Below are 24,258 nucleotides of genomic sequence, written 5' to 3' on the forward strand. Positions count from 1 at the left end.
AGCTGTGGGCATGCTATGTTGGCGCCGGAAACGTGGCGACACTTGCGGGCTGCCCCCCAGAGCACTGTACACAAAAGATGCATTTCACTGTGTGTTTCGATGCACGTGACTAATAAAGAAATCTTATAAAAACAGTGAGATACAATTCAAATATCTAATTTGGGGACATTGCTTGTCAGCCCATTTAACAAATTACAGTACATTTGTTGTACTATGGCCATATACATGGTGCTTTTCATTGCAAGGCTTGTATAACAATCCAAACACAAATTATTCATAAATATTGAATAACGGGTATAGTTTGATTGACGAGGTCATGTTCAGAAAATTGTATCCACTTTACGATGGATTTATTATAAAGGGAATTCCAAAGCAAGGGGAGCATCTATCAGTGCTAACATTAATGGTAGGGAAGTTATTGTTAAAAGTTCTCAGGGACAGGATTACTTGGAGAAGCAGGGATTAATCGAGGATCATCAGCATGCCTTTGTTAAGAAGAGATCCTGTCTGGATAATTTAATTGAATTTTTCAAGGAAGAACAAAGTATATTGCTGAAGGTTGTTAATACTGTCAGTGGACTTCAGTAGGAAGGATGTGATTGCAGGATGAATGAGGAGGAGGAGTGTCTGGGATAAAATATTTCCACTCTGAGGAGAGACTTGAAAGACTGGTTTTGTTTTCATTGAAGCAGAGAAAGTCATGTGGAAATCTGATTGAGATGTACAAAATTGAGAGGCATAGATAGGGTAGATGGTGAGAAACCTTTCCCCTCATCAGAGCTGTCAGTAACCATAGTGCATAGATTTAAGGTAAGGGATAGGAAACTTTGCGTCTTGAAGATTTTTTGTTCACCCAGATGCTGGCTGAGAACTGGAACACACTGCCTGAAGATGGTGGAGGCAGGTACTCACTAGACATGTAATAAGTATTGGTTTATTATTGTCACTTGTACCGAGGTACAGTGAAAAACTTGTCTTGCATACCGATTGTACAGGTCAATTCATCACACAGTGCAGTTACATCGAGTTAGTACAGAGTGCATTGAGGTAGTACAGGTAAAAACAATAACAGTGCAGAGTAAAGTATTTGGATGAGCATCTGAAATATTATCTCACAGAAGAATACAGGTCAAGTGCTGGAAAATGGGATCAGTATAGATAAGTACTTGATGGCCAGCACAGACGCAGTAGGCTAAAGAAGCTGTTCCTGCATCCTGATGAAGGGTGTTGACCTGAAAGGCCAACTGTTTATTTCCCTCCACAGTTGCTACCTAACTCGCTGAGTTCCTCCAGCGTTTTGTGTGTGTTGTCCAAGAACAAAAGGCTTTTGTTGTGAGGAAGTAGTGGGTCACTTGTCACCAGAACAAGGTGGTTAAGAAATCTGGAGGATTTTGAAGAGGTAAAACTATTTCCATTTGTTAGCATCAATCACAAAGTCAAAGTCAAGTTTATTGTCATCTGGACAAGTCCACGTGTGCACAGGTGCAATGAAAAACTTACTTGCAGCAGCATCACAGGTACAGAGCATCAGATAAGCAGCATTTACAAGAAAAACATCAATTAAACATAAATTATACACAATGTTTAGAAGAAAACGCAATTAGAACAAGAAAGTCCATTTTAGTGCAAAGTGGTCACAGTGTTGCTAAACGCTAGTGATTAAGATCTTGCCAGTTTATTGCTAAAAGAATCGCTGGACTTAATGGTTTCCGATGCTGATTATTTGTTTTATTATTCCTTCTCTGCAATTCTTCACTAAGTTATTTTGGTTCAACAGTCTTAACAACTTATTGCGTGATTCCTTTAACCTTCATAGACATTGAAGTCAGTAATTTGTATCACACAGATCTTGTTCAGGGCCGACCAGTCATAATTTAACACCTTACCTAGTCCTCACCTTTCACCCTGCGAGCATTCGCATCCGGCACATCATCCTTCGTCATTTCCGCCAGCTCCGACAAGATCCCACCACCAGCCACGGCTTCTTCCTACACTTCCCGCCTTCTGCAAGGACCACTCCCTCCGTCACTCGCTGATCCCTTCATCCCTCCCTGACCCCTGGCACTTTCCCCTGCCCTCGCCGTCGATGTAACACTTGTCCTTGCGCCTCCTCCCTCACCGTAACAGTCCTTCCAGGTGAGGCAAAGGTTGACGTGCACCTCCCCCAACCCCGTCTACTGCATTTGGTGCTCCTGATGTGGCCTCCTCTACGTTGGCGAGACCGCACGCGGATCGGGTGACCATTTCGCAGAACATCTGCGCTCAGTCCACAATGGCCATCCCGAACTCCCACTTCATTTCAGCTCCCCTTCCCGTTCCTACACTGACCTGTCAGTCGTCTGCCTCCTCCGCTGCCAGGATGAGGCCCAACGCAAACTGGAGGGACAACACCTCACATTCCGCCTGAGTAGTCTACAACCCAATGGCGTGAGCATTGAGTTTTCCAATTGTAGGTAACCTTCCCCTCTGGGTTCTTTCCCCCTTTTTCCAACCCCCTGCTTCCCCCCCCCCCCAATCCTCTCTGGTCTTCCCATTTTTGTCCCCTTTCCCTCAAACTGCCCCGTCACCCATCTATATTTCCTTCCCCCTTCTGGTTCCATCCACCACTACACACACACTGCTCCTGATGTGGCCTCCTCTACGTTGGCAAGACCGAGCGTGGACTGGGCGACCATTGAACAGAACACCCATGCTCCTCCCACCTGTTCTGGTTCTATCTGCCATTCACCTCTCCCCTAATGGTTCCCATTATACATCAGATTCCAGCACTGGTAACCCTTCGTGTTCCTTCACACTCCCCTCCCCCCAGCTCATCAGCTTCTCATTTTCCCCTCCCCCTCCCCCTATCATTCACCGGTCACTCTCTCCCAACTCCACCCCTGCTCCCCTCCCCTACCTGGCACTCACTACCTGCCTGTCATCTCACACCCCTCCTCAGTCCACCAATCACCTCGGAGTCCTGTCTCACCACTCCCCTTCTCTTTATACCGGCCACATCGCCTCTCCACTCTCGACCTGAAACGCCGACATTCCTCTCCCCCCTGCAGATGCTGCTCAACCCGCTGAGTTCCTCAGTAGATAGTTTGTTGCTCCAGATTCCAGTATCTGCAGTCTCCTGTGTCTGAATTTGAAACGTTACTTCTGCGTAGCACATCACCTTGGGTAGCAGGACTTTGCATGGGTGCAAGAAAACAAAGCCTACTGATTTTATAATAATTTTCATGAGTGCAAGATATCCCAAAGCATTTTACGGATAGAGATATCTGATGTGCAGTCATTGTTGTGATCTTGAAAATGTGGTAGCTAAATGACACGCAGCTGTCTTCTGCAAACAGTACTGTTATGATTTCCCTCATTCAATTGTCCAGCTTGTTTTAAAAGTTATTAGACTGAATTGTTTATTCAAAAAGAAATCAATTGTGAATCATAATAGGTAGCTTATAATTTATCTCATATAACAAAAAGCTTAGTTTTTGTGTGCGTGTCACATACATATGCCCAAAACTTGCAGAGCATGCAAAGGAGCAATCAGACATCATGCAAAGCATGTTTTCCAGCCAAATTTGCACTTGTGATGGTGAGATACACTGTTGGTTGCCCATGGGAAATTGGTTCCTGAATGGCTAGAAAAGCCTGTTTAAAGGACCACTGTTTACTTGCAGGTTTGTTGGGGATTCAATGGGGGGAGAATAGAGAGTCAGGGCAATACAGCACGGATACAGGCCCTTCGGCCTAACCAATCCATTACCAACCATGGTGTCCACTCAGCTGGTCCCAATTTCCTGCATTTGGCCCATATCCCTCTAAGTCCCGCCCCTCCATGTACCTATCCAGGTGTTTCTTAAATGATACTGTTGTACTTGCCTCACCCACTTCCTCTGGCAGCTTGTTCCATATACTCACCACCCTCTGTGTGAAAAAGTTGCCCCTCAGGTCCCTTTAAATCCTTCCCCCTCACCCTAAATCCATGCCCCCCTAGTTTTGGACTCCCCTACCCTGGGGAAAAGACTGTTACCGTCCACCTTATCTATGCCTCTCATAATTTTAAACACCTCTATAAGGTCACCCCTCATTCTCCTATGCTCCAAGGAATAAAGACCTAGCCTGACCAACCTCTCCCTATAACTCTAGTCCTGGCAACATCCTTATAAATCTTTTCTGCACTCTTTCCAGTTTAACCACGTCTTTCCTATAACAGGGTGACCAAAACTGTACACAGTACTCCAAGTGTGACCTCACCAACAACTTATACAACTGCAATATAATGTCCCAACTCTTGTACTCGATGCCCTGACTGATGAAGGCCAACGTGCTAAATGCCTTTTTCACCACCCTGTCTAGTTGTGACGCTGCTTTCAATGAACTATGCACTTGCACGCCAAGGTTCCTCTGTTCCATTACACTCCCCAGAGCCCTACCATTCATAGTATAAGCCCTACGCTGGTTTGATTTTCCAACATGCATCACCGCACAGTAATCTGTATTGAAATCCACTTGCCACTTCCCTAACTGATCAGGATCCCCCTGTGATCTACGATAACCTTCTTCACTATCAACAACACCCCCTAATTTCGTGTCATCTGCAAACTTACTGATCAAGCCTTGTATATTCCCATCCAATTCATTTATATAAATAATGAATAACAAGAGTTGCAGCACTAAACCCTGCGGCACACCACTCACCATCCTCCATTCCGAGAAACAACCTTCAACCACCACCCTCTGCTTCCTACCTCCGAGCCAACTTTGAGTCCACCTAACCAGCTCTCCCTGGATTCGATGGGACCTAACCTTCCAGACCAGCCTGTCATGCGGGACCTTGTCGAAGGCCTTGCTAAAGTCCAAATAGACAACATCCACTGCCCTACCCTCATCTACCCTTTTGGTTACCTCTTCCAAAAAAAAACTCTAAAAGGTTTGTCAAACACGACTTCCCACGCACAAAGCCATTGCTGACTCCTCCTAATCAGACTCTATCGACCCAAGTGCTGGTAATTCCTGTCCCTCAGAATTCCCTCCAGCAACTTCCCCACCACTGATGTCAGGCTGACCAGCCTGTAGTTCCCTGGCTTGTTCTTGCTGGTGAAGGGAAATGCTGGGTTTGGACACACTGATTTGTCTAGATTGCATGCTTCCCAATGGCTCGAGAGACCAGAGAATGCCTACATGATGCTTGGGGGGGAGGGGACAGATGAACCAGAACCCTCTGGCAATCAAAAATGCTATTCCCTAAAGTTTAAAGCTGGATTCTTGAGCACGAATCTTTCCAGTGGATCCTGTAGCCATTATCCTGTCCTGTCTATGTGCTGGGGTTCCAAATGATGGCTGACTTTACAAAGATCAATTCAATGCTAGTAAATTAATTTATAACTTAAAAAATATTGGAAACAGGTACATACACACACTCTTCACTGTTGCAGTGACAGATGAGAAAAAAAAAAAATCTTTTTCTTCTTCTAGAATCAACTTTTCCAATGTTCTTCTGGCTAGCCACACAACTTCCACTCTCTCGATCTTGAGCTTGTCCTAAAGTTTCACGCCCTTGACCAAGTTCTGTTCACCCTTTGCCTGCTGATCTATACTGCCTACTGCCTGCCCACTTGATCTATGCCTCTTATCTTGTACACCTCTATCAAGTCACCTCTCATCCTCCTCCTCTCCAAACAGAAAAGCTGTAGCCCACTCAACCTATCCTCATAAGACATACTCTCCAAACCAGGCAGCATCCTGGTAAATCTCCTCTGCACCCTCTCTAAAGCTTCCACATCCTTTCTATAATGAGGCAACCAGAACTGAACACAATACTCCAAATATGGTCTAACCAGAGTTCTATAGAGCTGCAACATTACCTCATGGCTCTTGTGGTCACCATTACTAAAACTAGTTATTAACTGAATTTAAATTCCACAGCTGCTATAGATTGTTAGTCCAACAATTTTGCCATCACTGTATTCCCTGATCTTTTTTCTAAGCAGACAAATTGACAAAGACCAGTTGCTTCCTTCCTTTCTACCAATACTGCAGCTGCTGAAACAATTAGAATTGCTACCATTTTAGTCAAAATCCTGCGATACTAGACAAAAATCAAATCTACGAGAAAAGAAAACAAAATCTCTGCTGGTTAATCTATATTAAGATGGACGGCCTATTCCAAAAATATTCGCTTGGCAAAAAGTGGATGGGAGCAACTCCATGGGAAGCTCTGTAGAGAGGCAACAGCAGGACGTTTGGCATGCAATGTAGGTTTTTTTAAAACAACTGTGTGTGTGTGTGTATTATGAGAAAATAAAGTAGCAATTTAAGCATTAACGTAATGGATCACTTAAATCAATTAGAAGCAAAACCATCGGCAGAAAGCAGCTGTTTATCAGCTGTGCCAACTCCAGTTGGTGTTTGTGTAAAACTACACTAAGAACAGCAGGTGCACTTCAGAATTTCAGTCTGTCAGGCTATTCATCTTCAATTCTTCAAAAAAAAAATATTTTCACTTTGACTTTTCGTCCTTGTTTTCCCACATCTGCAATTTGTTAGTATTCTAAGGACAATTAGAGCTGATGTTAACAATTATTTAAAATGGATTGCAATATCAACACATTAAACAACATTCACTGTATGTACAGCTTCTGTCTGCGATTCTGATTAGAGGAAGTCCTGAAGGTTTTATCACATGAAATGACTGCATGAAGAGAGATTATACCATGCCTGATCATGTGCCATCTGGTCACATGTACAAATAATTTTGCATGTGCGTTAATGTTTTCATCACTGGTGTGAGTATTTTTGCCCATGGTTTTTACCTCCAGCTGTTTTGCAGCAAGTTTCAAGAATCGGGAATATTACCTCTCAGCAGGAGAAACTGAGAACAGAAGGGGGGGAAATGTAGGAACTGCCAACCCCGCCCCACATGCCAGAACCTCCCCCTCTATATCGTGATTCTCTCACCCGCTGATTGAAAGATGTCAACAGGCTGAAGGCGGCCAGTGACATCACAGAGCAAAGGTTGGAGGAATGCTGAGGAATTGTTGGTGCTGGAAGCAAAGCTCTGGAAGAAATCAGGAAAGCTACACAGATCGTGGAAACTAACAAAGGCCAATTTAGCAGCCAGAAATCATTTAATAAAATAGCATCCATTGGATTCTTAATGATATGACTATTTTGATTCATATCTCCTTTATTTGCAGCTTTGAACCTGTGCTTAGATGGAAAGTAGGGCAAGCAAAGCACAGGCATGTCTTTGCTGATTTTGAATCTATATCCACCAAAAGATACAAGGCCGTACTCGAGGGATGCATCGGCTGTTTTTTGGACAGCACCATAAATGCTTAATTTCATTTGAAATCCTTCTGTTGTTTTAGAGTTGCCATTAACCCATTTAGTTTAAATCAGTTAATGCTCTTACTAAAGTGACAGAAAGATCATCACAAAGTTTTAACATTATTAGACTGGTATTGATGACAAATGAAGATAATTAAGTTTTAATTCCAGAAGAAAGCCTCAATCTACCTTGCATCTTAATGGTCAGATTATCATGGATTTACAATTTAAAGGAAACAGGATTACTGGACACAGTTCGTATTGAATCATCATGACTTCCATTGATATTCTGCTTTTAATTTCCTTTCTGATGTGTCCAATCGCATTACTAAGGTCAATAATATAACCTCTGGAGAATTTTTAAATCATTATCAATAGAAATGAACAGACGTTTGGTGTTAAGGTTAATCAGTTTTGCAACTATTTGCATTCTACAGTACAGTTCTGTCTTGAGGAATAAGGTTGTATACACAATTTTGGAAGAATGGGTGTTTAAAATAAAATCCTCAGTGGATGAAAGCAGAACATTCAGACATGGCACAGTGATGTGTGAATCACAGTATTGAGCTCCCTCGCAGCAGAACCACTCTGGAGAGGAATGTGATGCCACAGGGAGGGCAAGTAAATCTGAAAGCCTCACCTTGTGGTCTCACGTTTGTATTCGCGGGGTCCTAAGCCCAAGGATAGACAACGTATAGAGTACAAGTAAAAGAAAATTGAAAAAGACCTGCGGGATCAGACAAACTCAACAGCTGTAAAGTAAAAGCTCCATCTCTTTTCAGGCAAAGGTATGCCAGTACCACCACCACCGCCACCACCTCCGCCTCCTCCTCAGCCCGGGGCACCTCCGCTGCCGTCTTCATTTGCTGTAAGTCAGAAATATCTTACTTGGAATATAGTAAATGAACTTTAAGAAGTTTGAATGTTTGTTGTTATGCAGAGATGTAATCAACAAGAATATACAACAGTACATCTAAGGAATTTTGTCATTTAGCTGGTGGCCCACGTTTAATTTTCCAGTTAAGTAACTTTTATTAGTTCTAAACAAGCTAAGAAATTAATGGTGCATGCACATTTGCTTATTCATTTCTATTTTTGGCTATCATACTTGTGATGTTGGTACTGAAAATCTCCCAGATTTGCTCTGCTACTATAATCGAGATAGATCGAGTGGACAGAGACTTTTTCCCAGGGCGAAAATAGCTAACACGAGGGGGGAGTAATTTTAAGGTGATTGGAGGAGGATATAAGGGGGATGTCAGAGGTACGTTTGTTACACAGAGTGGTGGGTGCGTGGAACGCACTGCCGGCAGAGGTTGTGGGGGCAGATACATTAGGGACATTTAAGAGACTCTTAGATAGACACATGAATGATAGAGAAATGGAGGGCTATGTGGGAGGGAAGGGTGAGATAGATCTTAGAGCAGGATAAAATGTCAGCACAACATTGTGGGCCGAAGGGCCTGTACTGTGCTGTTATGTTTTATGTATAGTAAAAGTAGAAAGGGACTTCCACTGACTGGATGGTTCTCAGTCAGGAATATTATGGGTGTTTTTAATAATTCAAGTGAGAACCCAATCCATGTGCCCAGCACACAGTCTATGGGATGGATGAACCCTCTTCTGATGGAGAGCCAAGTGAAACAACTAAAAACTTAAAACTTTCAAAAACACTTAAATAATAACTCAGGTTTTCCACACAGTCATCAGTCATTCCAGTGTTGGAAAACCCAGCTTTTGAATTTTTATGGTTTCAATTAAACCTTGACTATCTCGAACAACTGCTGTTTAAAATCATTTCAAGAAATGAATCAATTCATAATAAATTATAGATAAAAGCATGGAAATTATTGAATAACATTCTTATTCAAGCAATTAACTTCCCAGCATAAAGCTCTTTCCACTTATTTTCAAAGGGTTGACGCATTAATTCTAGTTGGATGATTAAATAGCCATTTATGTAATATTGCTTGCAGTAATTTTGAGCCTAAATTTCCAGAACGCAGATTTTCCTTCAATTGTAACCATCACTTTTTAATGTAAAAAGTCCTTGCAACAATGATATATTGATGATGGTTTCATTCTTTAGACTGTAATATTGTCTACAAAGAAAGGAAGATAAACTGGTGACATGAGGGACTGCAGATGCTGGAATCTGGAGCAAAAACCCGCTGGAGGAATTCAGTGGGTCGGGCAGCGTCTGTGGAGGCAGAGGGATGGTCGACATTTTGGGTCAAGACTCTGCATTAGGATTGAGGGTGTAGAGGGGAGATAGCCAGTATAAAGAGGTGTGGAGGGAGATGATGGGCAGAGAGAGTCAGGAGGGGGGAGGTCGTGGGATTAGGAGACAGCAGCCGATTACAGAGTCCAGCATCTGCAGCCTTGTGTGTTTCCACATCACCTTCCAGCCTCTGTCTCTCCTCCACCCTCCCCTTCCCAACTTGCTTTATTTTATCTCTCTCCTCATCTGTCTCTATCACCCACTATCTGCTTATCCTGTGTTACAGCAGGCACGGTAGTGTAGTGGTTAGCATAACGCTATTACGGCGCCAGGAACCCAGGTTCAATTCCCGCCGCTGTCTGTAAGGAGTTTGTATATTCTTCCCGTGTCTGCGTGGGTTTCCTCCCACATTCCAAAGGCGTACAAGTTAGGAAGACGTGGTCATGCTATGCTGGCGCCGGAAGCGTGGCGACACTTGCGGGCTGCCCCCGGAACACTCTATGCAAAAGATGCATTTCACTGTGTGTTTCGATGTACATGTGACTAATAAAGAGATCTTATCTTGAGCAGTCACCCATGTTCTATATCTTTTCTGCGCTAACTCACCACTGTAGATACTTGTCCTAAACTAGCCTCACGTCTGTGTCAGATCATTATCCAAAACTGTGCTTGTGAAAAGTCATTGCGTGATGCTATGTCCTCTAATGGTAGCTTTCCATGAGGATTCCACAGCTGAAGTTAATGGCAGGACTCTTAACAGTCTGGAGGAAGAGAGGGATCTTGGGGTCCACGTCCATAGATCCCTCAAGGTTGCCACGCAGGTCGATAGGGTGGTTAAGAAGGCGTATGGAGTGTTGGCCTTCATTAGTTGGGGTATTGAGTTCAAGAGCCGCGAGGTGATGTTGCAGCTCTATAGAACTCTGGTCAGACCACACTTGGAGTATTGTGTTTGGTTCTGGTCGCCTCACTATAGAAAGGATGTGGAAGCTTTAGAGAGGGTGCAGAGGAGATTTACCAGGATGTTGCCTGGATTGGAGAGCATGTCTTATGAGGATAGGTTGAGTGAGCTGGGGCTTTTCTCTTTAGAGAGGAGGAGGATGACTTGATGGAGGCGTACAAGATGATAAGAGGCATAGATCCAGTGGACAGTCAGAGACTTTTTCCCAGGGCGACAATGGCTAACACGAGGGGACATAATTTTAAGATGATTGGAGGAGGTATAAGGGGGATGTCAGGGGTAAGTTTTTTTACACAGTGGTGGGTGCATGGAACATACTGCCAGCAGAGGTTGTGGGGGCAGATACATTAGGGACATTTACGAGTCTCTTAAATGACACATGAATGATAGAAAAATAGGGGGCTATGTGGGAGGGAAGGGTTAGATAGATCTTAGAGCAGGATAAAATGTCAGCACAACATTGTGGGCTGAAGGGCCTGTACTGTGCTGTAGTGTTCTATGAAGTACTGACATCCCAAGATAGCAATCAGTCGAGTGGAAGTTGTGGACGTTTGCTCAAGAGTCCCGAACTTCTGTGCAGTTATGCAACTGAATTTGGAGTTCTCTGCCCCCGAGGGTGGTGGATGCCAGGTCATTAGACATATTGAAAGTGGAGATGGATAAATATTTGATGGGCTGAGGAACTGAGGGTTATGGGGAACTGGCACAGAAGAGGAGTTGAGGCCATGATCATACTGAATAGCAGGGAAGGCTTGAGGGGTCCTGGTGGATTACTCCTGCTCCAATTTTCTTGTGTTCTAAAGTCTGGCAGTTTAACTAGATCTGCAGCTTTTAATTGGAAGACCTGGACCATTGCAATTATCACAAATATTACTTTTGCAACAAATTCAAATAAGAAAGCAAAAAAAAACAGTATTTTTTACTAAAAGTGTTTTATAAAATGCTTCACAGGATGTTACTGTACAACTTGTGCATTTAGAAATTCAACAAATGCAGACTGTCAAGTTTAAGTGTGTGGGCCACAGGTAAGTGGTGGTTTTGTCATGCCAGCACGATGTCTGAGTGAAGTAATACCAATTATTGTTCAGTAAAGATAATGATTAAAGCATGAAGTGCAGGTATTGCTCATCTGTTCACTGTATAATCTTACTGAATCACTATGATAGCCTTCTGCTCTTATTTCATCCATATTAGTTTCAGGCGCATTACACTTGCCCTGGACGTCTCTCTCCCCTGCTTGGGGAGGGAAGAAACACAGCTGTTTCAGTGACGGTGCTGTGCACTAACCTCTGCTAGAAATTGTGTGGGAGCTTATGGCGTACAGATCTGAAAACACCACTGTTTCAGTCTTGCCAGTGTCAGTAACAGGGATAATGAAAATGTTAAATAGCAGATTTATTATTGTAACATAGTGCAGGTTGATCAGATGAACAAATTGATACTAAGCTGAGAGGAGTTTCTGTGAGTGGTAGCCAAATGATCTGGTCACTACTCACAGGGTGAAGGAAGTCAAGATTCAGATTAGAACTTGAGGAATGGAGTTTAAGATTTAAGACATCTTTATTAGTCACATGTACATCGAAACACACAGTGAAATGCATCTTTTCGTGTAGAGCGTTCTGGGGGCAGCCCGCAGGTGTCGCCACGCTTCTGGCGCCAACATAGCATGCCCACAGCTTCCTAACCCGTATGTCTTTGGAATGTGGGAGGAAACCAGAGCACCCGGAGGAAACCCACGCAGACACGGGGAGAATGTACAAACTCCTTACAGACAGCGGCCGGAATTGAACCCGGGTCGCTGGCGCTGTATTAGCATTATGCTAACCGCTACACCACCATGCCTGTCCCTACAGTACCGTGCTGTTCTGCCCTCAGAATCTATGGTCTTCCGCAGGGAAGCTGGCAGCAGCTGATTTCCTCTAGCAGAAATGGGGAGGGGTGAGGTGAAGGATGGATTTGAAACTGGAGGATGTGGTTCACTGTCTGCAGATGTAGAAGCACTGTGCGACTTGTACAGCGGTTCTGGATGAACTTAAATGTACAGATATAGTGGAAGAGGGAAAACCAATCAAGAGGGAACTGAGAGCATCAATCTCATCCGCACTGCCAAATGTGGGGGGTGTAATTTACAACCAACACTCTTAAATACACTCCCACTAACTCTTGGATGACTGTGCCTGTCTGTGGAGGATTACGGGCTGTGGTCAGCCCACTTGAGGGTTAATGGGGAAATAAGCTAAATTTGGGAGAGTTGTGAATTCCTTGTGATTAAATATTTAAAAGTTTCAATTTTATCTAGTATTCTAAGAAAGTATTCCTGTGCCAAATTTCTATCCCGTATGCCATCCATTTTCTTTAGGAAAGCCAAAACAGCAATAAGGTGACATACCAGGAGTAGTTTCACAAGTTCACACTCCAGCTGTAGAGCCTTCTCCCTCCAACAGTATTTGTGAATCCAGATGTAGACCAGACATTGATGAGAAAGAAGCAAATTCTCAATGTGCACTTGTAAATAAGGATAAAGATGTAAAACTTGCAGGTATTTTTTTAAACAAACATTAGATACTACTTCAGCTGATATTGCAGTCATAGACAAATAATGTAATGTATGTTCTAACAATTTGATTAGCTGGAGTATGATGATGAGGCTTACTCAGACCTTGCTGTCACACATTTGGACAAAGGCTTTTCTGAACTAGATTTTGTTCTGCTTTACATCAGCTACATGTGCCATTTTAAAAGAAGAATGATTAGATGCTAATTACATTTAAGTTAATGCAGCAGTATTACCACTGTTGTGATAATCTATCATGAAATCCAAAATGACCCAAGTTGAGTTTTTGAAGGGAAGCATCCTACCCGTCTTTAGTGTAAACCAGAAATATTCATTGTCTGGGATTTGAATTCTCTCTATGAAGCTGCAGTGCCACCATGAGGCAGTTTCTTAGTTCAACAGTCAATACATAGAAATCAGTGGTCCCCATGTTTCTCTGAGGAATCTATACCCCTTGTAGAGCATGCCTCGACTGCCTCAACAGGTAAAGTGAGATGCTGTCTTAAACTACATGAAAAGGTGGTTCTTGAACTAAAAAAAAAACAAAAAAAATCCTTTCTGGGAGAAAAAAGCTGGTAATAGTCGGTGGATCACTCGCATTAAATCATCGGTCACCCAGCACTCAATTACATTCCTTGAATAAAAATGTGGAGGTCTTGTAAGGTCCTCAGCTGAATTTGCTTTCCCACGAAGTCTTGCAACTGAAATAACTTGGAAAGCACCCGAATTTTCTCATTTGATGTTGAGGATCTGCAAACCCCCCTCCCTGTTAAAATTAATGATAAAGATGAACGTGACCAAGCTGCTCCACTTAAACAGGTTTAGATTCTGGGAACACGGATAGCAATATTATTTTGTAAAATGGTTGACTGCTGATTAGAAACGAAATAAATTGAAGAGGTAAAAAGGGCTACTAGCTTACTTTCACTATTTTCATGAATTACTCTTGATGTTTCTTTTCTATGCATACTATTTAAGGAAGCCTAAGTCCAAAGACCCTTTAATTGTAATAAGGGCTGATTAGTGTTTTTACAAATTATCATTCATTTACCATTTGCCCAAACTCTGCTATAAATGTGCATTTTGACAGTCACAACCTGCCATCCATTGATATACAGAATTAATAATTCAGATTAAGTGTGAATATGAGTGCAAGTCTTTGAATTGTGATAATGAACTATGTATCCAATGAAATGTCAGTGAGCAGTAATTTAGACAAGTATTTTACTGAAGAATGGAGTATTGTCGACACAGTAAAGCTAGACTTACTGGCAAAATCCTGGGTGTATACTACAGAAATAACTGCAGGAGAAAAGGAAATTTTATGGGACAAATCTTTCCCACCATTTCCACCTGCACCTCTGTACCAGCAGGAATTGAGTGACTGCATTTACAATTGTGGTGAGAGCAGCTCACACAAGTTGACAAGATAAAGGAGAAAAAAAGTCAGGCATGACGATATCTGGTAAGGTAAGCCAATAATGCCAGGTGTTAGGCATCATATGTTCCTATTATGAGTAGACATTCAAGTAAGGCAGCTCTGCCAACATTTTAATCATTTCACTCGGAAGCAGCAATGTGGTATGAGGAGATTATCTAGCTGCAGATTTGGCACAATAGCATCTTTGTAAACAATACTTCAAATGAATGGTAAAATTAAGGTGTCATAATGAAGTACAGATCTGCATTGTGGGATGGAGTTAGACATTGGACAGTGCGATTATACAATTTGTTTTTTTTTAATCCCAAATTATTCATCTCTCATTCAGCCCCATCTGCAAGCATTCTCTTCCTGTGACTCAGACAACCCTTTCAATCCAATGTCTGAATAAATAAGTACTACTGTATTCCAGCAGTTGAATATAAAATCTCTTGATTTACACTAGCTCACCTGCCTCCTCAAACAATCTTTTTCCAACTTCAGAAATGATCAAGTAAATGTGATTACACCAAAGTTTAGGCTATAAAATGGACAATGTTAGCATGATAAATATGTACAAATTGGATAGAGTAATGCATTCATTGTACATTTACAACAGATACAGACATCTTCATTCTAACTAAGATTTGTATCACATGCTTTAAATTGCAGTGTGGACTTGACAAAGGATCCCAGAATGTTTGATATTACTTGTCAAAATAGCAGCAAGGCTGGAAGTGTTCACTTTATGCAGAAATGTTACAGGTATACCAGCCACGGAGCTGATGTATGATTAAACTTGAGTATCCAAAGTAGAGTGTTCTGAGGGCAGCCCGCAAGTGTCTCCCGGTGCCAACACATGGCATGCCCACAACTTCCTAACCCGTGTGTGTTTGGAATGTGGGAGGAAACCAGAGCACCTGGAGGAAACCCATGCAGACACGGGGAGTACATACAAGCTCCTACAGACAGCGGTGGGAATTGAACCCGGGTTGCTGGGGCTGTAATGGTGGTACACTAACCGCTACGCTACTGTGCTTGCCCAACTAAAGACAACTCTGGTAAAGGTGTAAGGTTACATAATGGTTGAATTCTTCCACTGATGTGCAGAGACCAGGATTATGTCGCCAATGTGCCAGATGATGTGGATTTGTGAGTTTCAATCTCACTATGGCAGCTGGAGAATTTAAATTAAATAAATGTGGAACTTGAAAAAGAAAATCTGTAGAAGTGATCCAGCAATTACTGCAGCAACACACAAAATGCTGGAGGAACGCAGCAGGTCAGGCAGCATCTGTGGAGGGGAAATAAACAGTCGACATTTCGGGTGGTCTCGACCGGAAACATCGGCTGTTTATTTCCCTCCATAGATGCTGCCTGACCTGCTGGGTTGCTCCAGCATTTTGTGTGTGTTGCTCCAGATTCCAGCATCTGCAGAATCTCTTGTGTCTCCAGCAATTACTGGACAGTTATAAAAACCGATTGGGTTCTCTAATATATTTTCAGGGAAGGAAATCTATCATAATTATCTGTTGCTGACTACAAAGTGATTCCAATTCCAGCAGGTATGTGATACTTCACTGCCTCGGGAATAGACTTTGGGGGTGGGGAAGGGGGATGGGAGAGAAGCTGGGATGGGAAATACATGTTGGCCTTGTGAATGAATAAATTAGTGACCCCAGTATTAGTCTTGTATTTTCTAAACGTTGTTTGTAATGCAGGGACTCTGTAGTTTTAATAACTTTAAGATTCAAAAGCCTAACTTCTTGTTTCTGAATTTTGGATGTCTTTTAATTTTTATATTGTGAACTTTTAAAAGAATCGTGATGGATTATATATTTCCTTCAGGTTCACGAGGAGCTTCCCAAACACCACAAGGATGAAGCACAAGGGAAATCTGCACTGTTAGAAGATATCCGCAAAGGAAAACGGTTGAAAAAGGTGACACAGGTCAATGACAGAAGTGCCCCAATCGTTGATAGTAAGTGCTACACCAGTTCTGTAAGTTGTCATACACAAATCTGCTTCTGTACACTTAAAAGAAAAATCAGCTTAAAACTCTCTGGGTATATGTGGTTACAAGTAAAATGAAAAGATTGTAGTGTTTTACATAAATAGTTTGATTATTTTAGTAGGAAAATTCATTTGAGGTACATTTATCTATCATTGGGGTATAAATGAATCAATAATTTTGTTGATTTCAGTCAAATATAAATCGTAGTTTTATATGCTCATATTCCCAGTGGAGAGGATCTCCAGGTGAGTGTTTATCAGAAATTTTTGAATATTTTACATTTTTAAATTCAGATAATGGTTAGGAAATCTGGTGAAATTTTCTCTATAAATACATCAAGTTTTAAGGAACTGATTTGGGAATGTATTTCTATGATGCTGGAGGAACTCAGCAGGCCAGGCAGCATCCGTGGAGAAAAGCAGGCGGTGAACGTTTCGGGTCAGGACCCTTCTTCAGGACTGAAGATAGGAAAAGGGGAAGCCCAATATATAGGAGGGAAAAGCAGAGCAGTGATAGGTGCTATCACCACCTTGTGCCCATCCCGCCTCCCCTCTTTTGTCCACCTATCACTGCTCTGCTTTTCCCTACTATATATTGGGCTTCCCCTTTTCCTATCCTCGGTCCTGACCTGAAACATTGACTGCCTGGCCTGCAATCTGCAGTCCTTTGTTTCTCCTGTATTTCTACAAAACTGATACAACCAGGAAGGAATTTCTGACAGGTGTGTCTGTTATAAAATAATTTATTAACTATATTTTATTTTTATGCATTTATTTGTATTTTCCTATAGAACCAAAGGGTAGAAATGGTACAGAAACAGGGGATGGAGCAGCGCTGCCAACTGCTATGGGTGGCTTGTTTCAAGGAGGATTTCCTGTTCTCAGACCTACTGGACAGAGAGATACTTCAGGTAGTCCTGTAGGATACTATGTTTGGGATAATTTTATGGAATGGTGTGGAAACTCACTTGCCAGGAACACATTAAGATAATTTGAGCATTTGCCAGAATTATCTGTTCCTAAATCTGTTGGCTAGAGCTAAGAGAAATGAATTTTGCTGAAAGCAATCCATGGACCCGGAGTGTATCCTCCTGTTCAGAAGAGATGTATAACTTCTCCATATCAACGATCCACTGATCTCACTGAAATGTCCCCTTTGCTGCCAAATTCAAGGCAGTTCAGTGGAATTTCTTAAAACAGATATAGGAACTTATACGGTAAATGGCAAAAGAGGTTGCTGTTCAGCAGATCTGCATGGTGGTGTAGCGGTTAGCGTAATGCTATTACAGCGCCAGCGACCTGGGTTCAATTCCGGCCGCTGTCTGTAGGGAGTTTGTACGTTCTCCCAGTGTCTGCGTGGGTTTCCTCTGGGTGCTCTGGTTTCCTCCCACATTCCAAAGACGTACGGGTTAGGAAGTTGTGGGCATGCTAATGTTGGCGCCGGAAGCGTGGCGACACTTGTGGGCTGCCCCCCAGAACACTCTACGCAAAAGATGTACATTGAAACACGGTGAAATATATGTGACTAATAAAGAAGTCTTTTATCTAAGTTGAGGGCTGATGTATTTAAGAAACTGCAAAACCCATTTTGTTCAGTAACTGATTTAGGACAAAAGACAAGATCGGAACGCACATATTAAGATAAAATTTTGGTAAAGTAAATGTATATAAAAACTGAAGTTACCAAATTTCCTTAAAGTTGTCAATGGACCTTGAATTGCAATTCAGATTACATTTTATTTTCTTTAGAGTCAGAATTTCGAGTGAAATGAAAAACAGTCGTCACAAAGTTTGTGTAAATCTTTAGGCATTTTTCACCCTATCTTGCATTGAAACTATAATTATAAAGTAATCAGTTTTACATTTATTAAAAAATAAATGATTATGATTTCAAAACACTCACACCTGATTGTTAATTTCAGAAAGAGTTTCCAAACCAGCTCTTCCACGTGTTGGAATGAAAACACAAGCACCAAGATATCTGGTCCAGAATAACAGTGGCAGAAATGATAGAAGTACATCTAACCAATCTAATTGTCCAGAACCAACTGAGGTATCTAAAGTTCAGAGGGCACTTCAAGGGCGACTCAATGTGTCCGCCCTTGCGCCCCCTCCCCTTCCTCTCACGCCTCCAAGTCCGGGTAAATCTCCATTGCTGTGTCCTTCTCCAATACCTGCTCAATCTTTCAACAAGCCGACAAAACCAACATCGCAAGGCCCTCCTCCTCCACCACCTCCACCTCAAAGTGTTAAACCATCTAAATTTCAATACATACAGCCACCACCATCACCTCCACTGCCACCACCTCCACCTTCCCATAATTTCCAAGATCAAACTTCAGATTTCTTGTTTCCTGCCCCACCTCCCCCTTTATTTTGCACAGATGACTGTACAGAATTTCCTCCCCCTCCACCTCCATTACCTCCATCTCCCTCCAGTATTCCTCATGGGAAAGCTGAAAGCCCTCTGCCGCCGCCACCACCACCACCTTTATTGAGCAATCCAGAAGTTCCTCCACCTCTGCCTCCAAAATTACCAAACTTCTCCAACAGACCAAGTACAAATCCTATGTCTCCTCTTCCTCCTCAACTTCCATCCATCCTTCCCTATGGTCATCCAGCCTCATCTTCTGGCCAAACGTCATACACAACCCAACTACCTGCAAGGGAAGCCCCATCTAGATCTGGAGGTAAGAACTGGTAGGTTATATTGTATATTAAGTCATAATTCAATCTGTAATAGCTACAATTTGGTTAATGCAACTAAGAGCAGATTTACTTAATGGATTAGGTACAGCAGTTAACATCACAGAAAACAATGATTCTATTTTTATGCATATGGGATAGTCCTTTTAAACTCCAGGGCCCAACAGCTATCAATGCAGGGTATTACAGGACATTAGCAAATTGATGTTTAGTCATGATCTTCTGAAATGCTCTTAATCCAGGAATTTTCCTTGGATTGGAGAAGAGCCAAAAATGCCAATGTCATGTCACTGTTTGAAGGGCTGGAGAGAGTGAAATGTGGGTCTGTCAGCCCAGCACTAATTGTGGGAAAGTTACTAGATTCAACTGAGTTGTGCCAGAGCAACTGAATATTTATTCGAGTGTAAACTGTTCACAGGTTTGCAAAGGTTAATTGAATTATTGAGGAGATAACCAATATGATAGATAAGGGAGTACCTGCATGCTACTTTTATGCACTTCAGGTTCATCAAGGTTCCACATCAGAGACTTGAAGGAACAGAGAGCCAGATGCCTTTGTTTGCTGAAAATACTAAGCAAATAATTGAGATGGGAGTGAAAAGTTACGAAGATGTCAAAGATGTTAATGGATTAAGTCAAGGGACAAAACTGTTGGAGATGAAATTCAATGTGGGCCACTCACCTTGGAGTTGAGCTCAAAAAAATTCTCTAAATGGCAAGGTTAGGAACTGTGTAGAGAGGTTTAGGGGTCGAAATACAGAATGTGCTAAAAACTAGTGGTTAATTGGAAAAATAATCTAAAGAGCTGTTGGACCATTGTCCTTTATCTCAAGGTGGCTGGAAAATAAAGGAGTGGAGGTGATACAATTGCATCGGGCTGCGGTCATACCTCATCTGAAGTATCTCCAGAAGGACGTGTGAGCCTTGGAGGGTTGTGGCAGATATTTAGCAAAATGACATCAGGGTTAAAATATTTAATTAAAAGCAGGTTGCAGATACTAGGTTCATAGTCTTTTGGACATAGAAGATTAAGGGAATGATGTAATTGTAGTGCTTGGAATAATTAATGTAGTTGATTCTTCAAGAGAAACTAGCTCCTTTGCTGCGATAGTCCAGTTACGTAAGATTAAAATTAGAAGAAAACCATTCAGTGGTGAAGATGAAAAGCAGTGTTTTTTTTAAAGAAACACACTGAAGGATAACATATCTCAAACTTGCTTCTGCAAAATGCTATGGAGGCAAGCAGGCAAATTGAAAACGTAAACCATTGGTAGTTTGGTTGGTTTAGTAATATTCTAATAATAATTGAGTAGCCAAGTTAAGATGCAGATCTACAATGGTCTAAGTAACAGATAGTACAGGGTTAAGGCCTTCACCTGTTAAATTATTTTCACATTTTTCGATGACTAAAACTGATTCTATTTCTCTGCATAAATATGCTGTACAGATATACTCTTGAACGCAAGAGTCATTTTTCTCCAATGATATAGATCCCTACTGAAACCACATTGGAGAGGAAGGATAGACTTGTGATGGAGGGAGTACGGCAAAGGCTCACCAGATTGATTCCTGGGAGAGCAGGTTTGTCGCATGAGGACAGATTATGTAGACTGGATCTACAACTTCAATCAAAATAGAAATCTCATTGAAACGCAGAGAATTCTTAGAGCTTGACGGTGTATATGTGGGGATTTTGTTTCTTGTGTGTCAAACACCAGGGCTCACAGTCTCAAAATAAGGAGTTAGCCAATCAGGACAGAGTAGAAGAAACCATTTCACCAAGCATTTTCTACTCAAGGGAGCTAATGGCAGCTCAGTCAGTATGTTCAAGATAGAGATCAATACATTTTTAGATATTAAGTGGGGAATATGGGGCAGAGTAGGAAAGTAGCAATGAATTAAAAGATCAGCAGAGCAAACATGAACAAAGGAACTCCAGTTATTGTATGTGTAGACTGTAACGACTATTATCAATTCTGCTGTGTTATATTGGTCTTGCAGTTAAGTTAAAGTGCAACTAATTCTATTTCCTAGTGCATAATGGTGGTGGAAAACTGGCATCACCTCCTCTTCCACCATTCAGGTCATCCAGTACAGAGGTTACAAGCAGAAACCAGCATTCACCCAGCTCGATTCGGACACCAACGCAGACACCCTCTATGCTGCCACCACCCCCTCCGCCCCCACCACCGTTACCACTGAAAAATCGGCAAGGACTCGCCAGCGCGCAGCCACCAGTGTACGGTAATTGTCAAAAATGCGTGTCTTTAAGTGTTATGAGCCTCAAGTTTCTGCTCACCCATGTAACAACTAAAGACAGTCTTCCAACATTGCACTAGAGGCTCCAAGGGGATTACATGTGTACATTCTTGAAGCAAAACTTTAAGTATCATTAGAATCAGGTTTATTATCCCTGTTGTATATGATGTAAAATTTGTTGTTTTGCAACAGCAGTACAGTGCAAGACATAAAATTACTAGAAATTATTAAAAAAAGAATAATGAGGTAGTGTTCATGGACCGTTCAGAAATCTGATGGTGGAGGGGAAGAAGCTGTTCCTGAATTGTTGAGTGTGGGTCTTCGGGCTCCTGTACCTCCTCCCCGATGGTAGTAACGAGAAGAGGGCATGTCCTGGATGGTTAAGACTGTTACCACTAAATTAAACCTGAGAGTAGGGTTAGGATTTAGTTAGCTGATGGACGTTCCAAACAAATTAATGGTTTGTTTGAGAATTAATTTGAAGCACTGGTCCTGTGCTCTAGATCTTGTGCATCAAATGTAAATTGAGCTCATTTAAAATGGTTAATCATTATGAACATAGAACAGTAGAGGCCCTTCAGCCCACAATGTTGTGCCAACCTATATAGACACCTACTCCCTGATCAAACTAACCCTTCCCTCCTACACAGCCCATAACACTCCCTTTTACTTATGCTCAAGGACTGGTTTCCTTTTCCCTTACCAGTGTCTTTCTGGTCATGACACATCTTGTGAAAAATGTCTTTTAAGGTTGTCTTTGAGTGTTTGTACTTAGCAATTCAGAGCGAGTTCATTAATGACCACCCATTTCAAATTTTACTCTAAGTAACTTTCTAATCCCCTAAAGTAAACTCCTTGCAGCCCAAATTCCTGTTTGACATTATGGCTGGGTTTTGCACCAGCAATACGAACTAAAGGGCGGCATGGTAGCGTAGCAGTTAGCATGACACTATTACAGCGCCAGCGATTGGGGTTCAATTCCAGCCACTGTCTGTAAGGAGTTTGTACGTTCTCCCCGTGTCTGCGTGGCTTTCCTCCGGGTGCTCCGGTTTCCTCCCACATTGCAAAGACATACGGGTAGGTTAATTTGGGTTTAAAATGGGCGGTGCAGACTCGTTGGGCTGGCAGGGCCTGTTACCATGCTGTAAATAAAATTTTAAAAAAATTTTAAAAATTTAAACTATTAATGTTTGTAGTCATTGGATCATGAAACCCAGCAGCTTTAGGATTTGCAATTCAAAAGAAATTTGATAAAAACAAACCTCAATTTTCGTCAATGATTCATGGACGTCTGTAAGCTGCACTGTTTGCAGTCTTCTCAATTGGAAGATGGGTAAATATGCTTAAATTCTCCCATCAATATCCTGAAAACTCTCACCTCTATTAAGTTTTTAATGGGGTGCTAGGCATAGTCAGCAATTATCTTTGTGCAAACTCTCTGGCCTTTACTGTATGCTGTAATTCCTTCACATTTCAAGGTATAGAGGTTTTGAATGACTTTGAGAGCTTAATTATGATATTTTAGCTCCAAATGTAATTGTATGTATTCTAACCTTAATACCTCAATGTTTGAAAGAAATTACAAATTGTGCATTTTGCTTCCTGGTATACTGTCTGTGAGAATTTTCTTAAAGTAATTGGCTGCTCTTTCAGTTTGACTTCAGAGCTTCAGGGTATCTAACAGTAGCAGGACTGAAAACAAGGGAAGTTATTGCCACAGAAATTCCTAGATTCTTGAAGGGAATCAAGGTGAGCAGCGAGTGATTTTCCTCCTTTGCTGACTGCAGGTTATGGGTCTAATTCTACTCACCTGATTGAGAAAATGGGAAGCAAACAGAATATTTCTGTTAGTCAGGTCAAAGACAACCACAGTTAATCTAAGTCCAATTTGAATTTCTCAAAGGATAAAAAGAAGTTTTAGAATTTAATTAGAATAGGAGAACACGGCAAAAGTAGAAATTTATTTTCTAATAATATTTCTTCCGAGTTCAATATGAAAATGTCAACTCCACTTTATACAGGAGATGGCTCAGTTCTCTGTATTTGGCTCAATTATCCTTGCTATGCTTATTTTAAGTAGAAAATTATAAATATGACAATTTCAAAAATGACAATTTTTTTTCTGAAATACTATCCTTACACATCTGGTTAACATTGAAGAATATGGAATGATCATGTGGATAGATGGGCAATATTAACTAAAAATAAATAGTACTGTTGGTTATTCTCTCCCCCCCCCCCCCCCCCCCCCCAAAGAGATGATGGTTTGGGTACTTTACCATCTCTGGGGCTTTATAAACTCCACTGAAGTTACTGGAGCTGATTGGAAAACCTTGGAGATATAACTAATAGTTAGCATCATGCATATTTCATAACTTGAACTAACCTTTAACAGAAGTGGTATCTGAAAAAATTACTTACTAAAATACGAATGAGTTGGATTGTTTCCTCTATAGTGCCTAATATTTAATTGTTTATATTTTAGTTGATGACTTCGAGTCCAAGTATAATTTTCATTCAGTTGAAGACCTTCCACCTCCAGATGAATACAAATCATTTCCCAGAACATATCCCAGTAAGCAACCCAGAGGTGAGCCTTTTGTCTGTTACTTTTAATCAATCAGACTTGTCGGAAAGATACGTAATCATAAAAATTAAATTGGTGGTAAAACCAGGTGGTGTATATTGGATTACTTCTCTTTCCAATGAGCTACACTTTCCACTCTCATTACTAACTCGAAAATTAGTTCTGATTCCAGAGAAAGACTGATGCTGGAAGTGAAAAGTGGAAAGCAAGAATATATCCTTAAACA

General features: G+C 41.6%; 1 protein-coding gene across 2 annotated transcripts in view; it reads left to right on the plus strand.

Moving 5' to 3' along the window:
* wipf3 (WAS/WASL interacting protein family member 3) overlaps window positions 1-24,258 on the plus strand; it is a 48,551-nt gene that overhangs the window by 19,818 nt on the left and 4,475 nt on the right. For both annotated transcript variants that reach the window (XM_052016623.1, XM_052016624.1), the window contains 6 exons: window positions 8,097-8,182; window positions 16,316-16,448; window positions 17,272-17,391; window positions 18,403-19,170; window positions 21,221-21,430; window positions 23,931-24,035. In XM_052016623.1, the coding sequence (XP_051872583.1) occupies window positions 8,105-8,182; window positions 16,316-16,448; window positions 17,272-17,391; window positions 18,403-19,170; window positions 21,221-21,430; window positions 23,931-24,035 (1,414 nt within the window). In that variant the 5' untranslated portion in view covers window positions 8,097-8,104. The remainder of the gene's footprint in view (window positions 1-8,096; window positions 8,183-16,315; window positions 16,449-17,271; window positions 17,392-18,402; window positions 19,171-21,220; window positions 21,431-23,930; window positions 24,036-24,258) is intronic.

The sequence above is a fragment of the Pristis pectinata genome, chromosome 5 (genome assembly GCF_009764475.1).
Source record: "Pristis pectinata isolate sPriPec2 chromosome 5, sPriPec2.1.pri, whole genome shotgun sequence".
NCBI lineage: Eukaryota > Metazoa > Chordata > Chondrichthyes > Rhinopristiformes > Pristidae > Pristis > Pristis pectinata.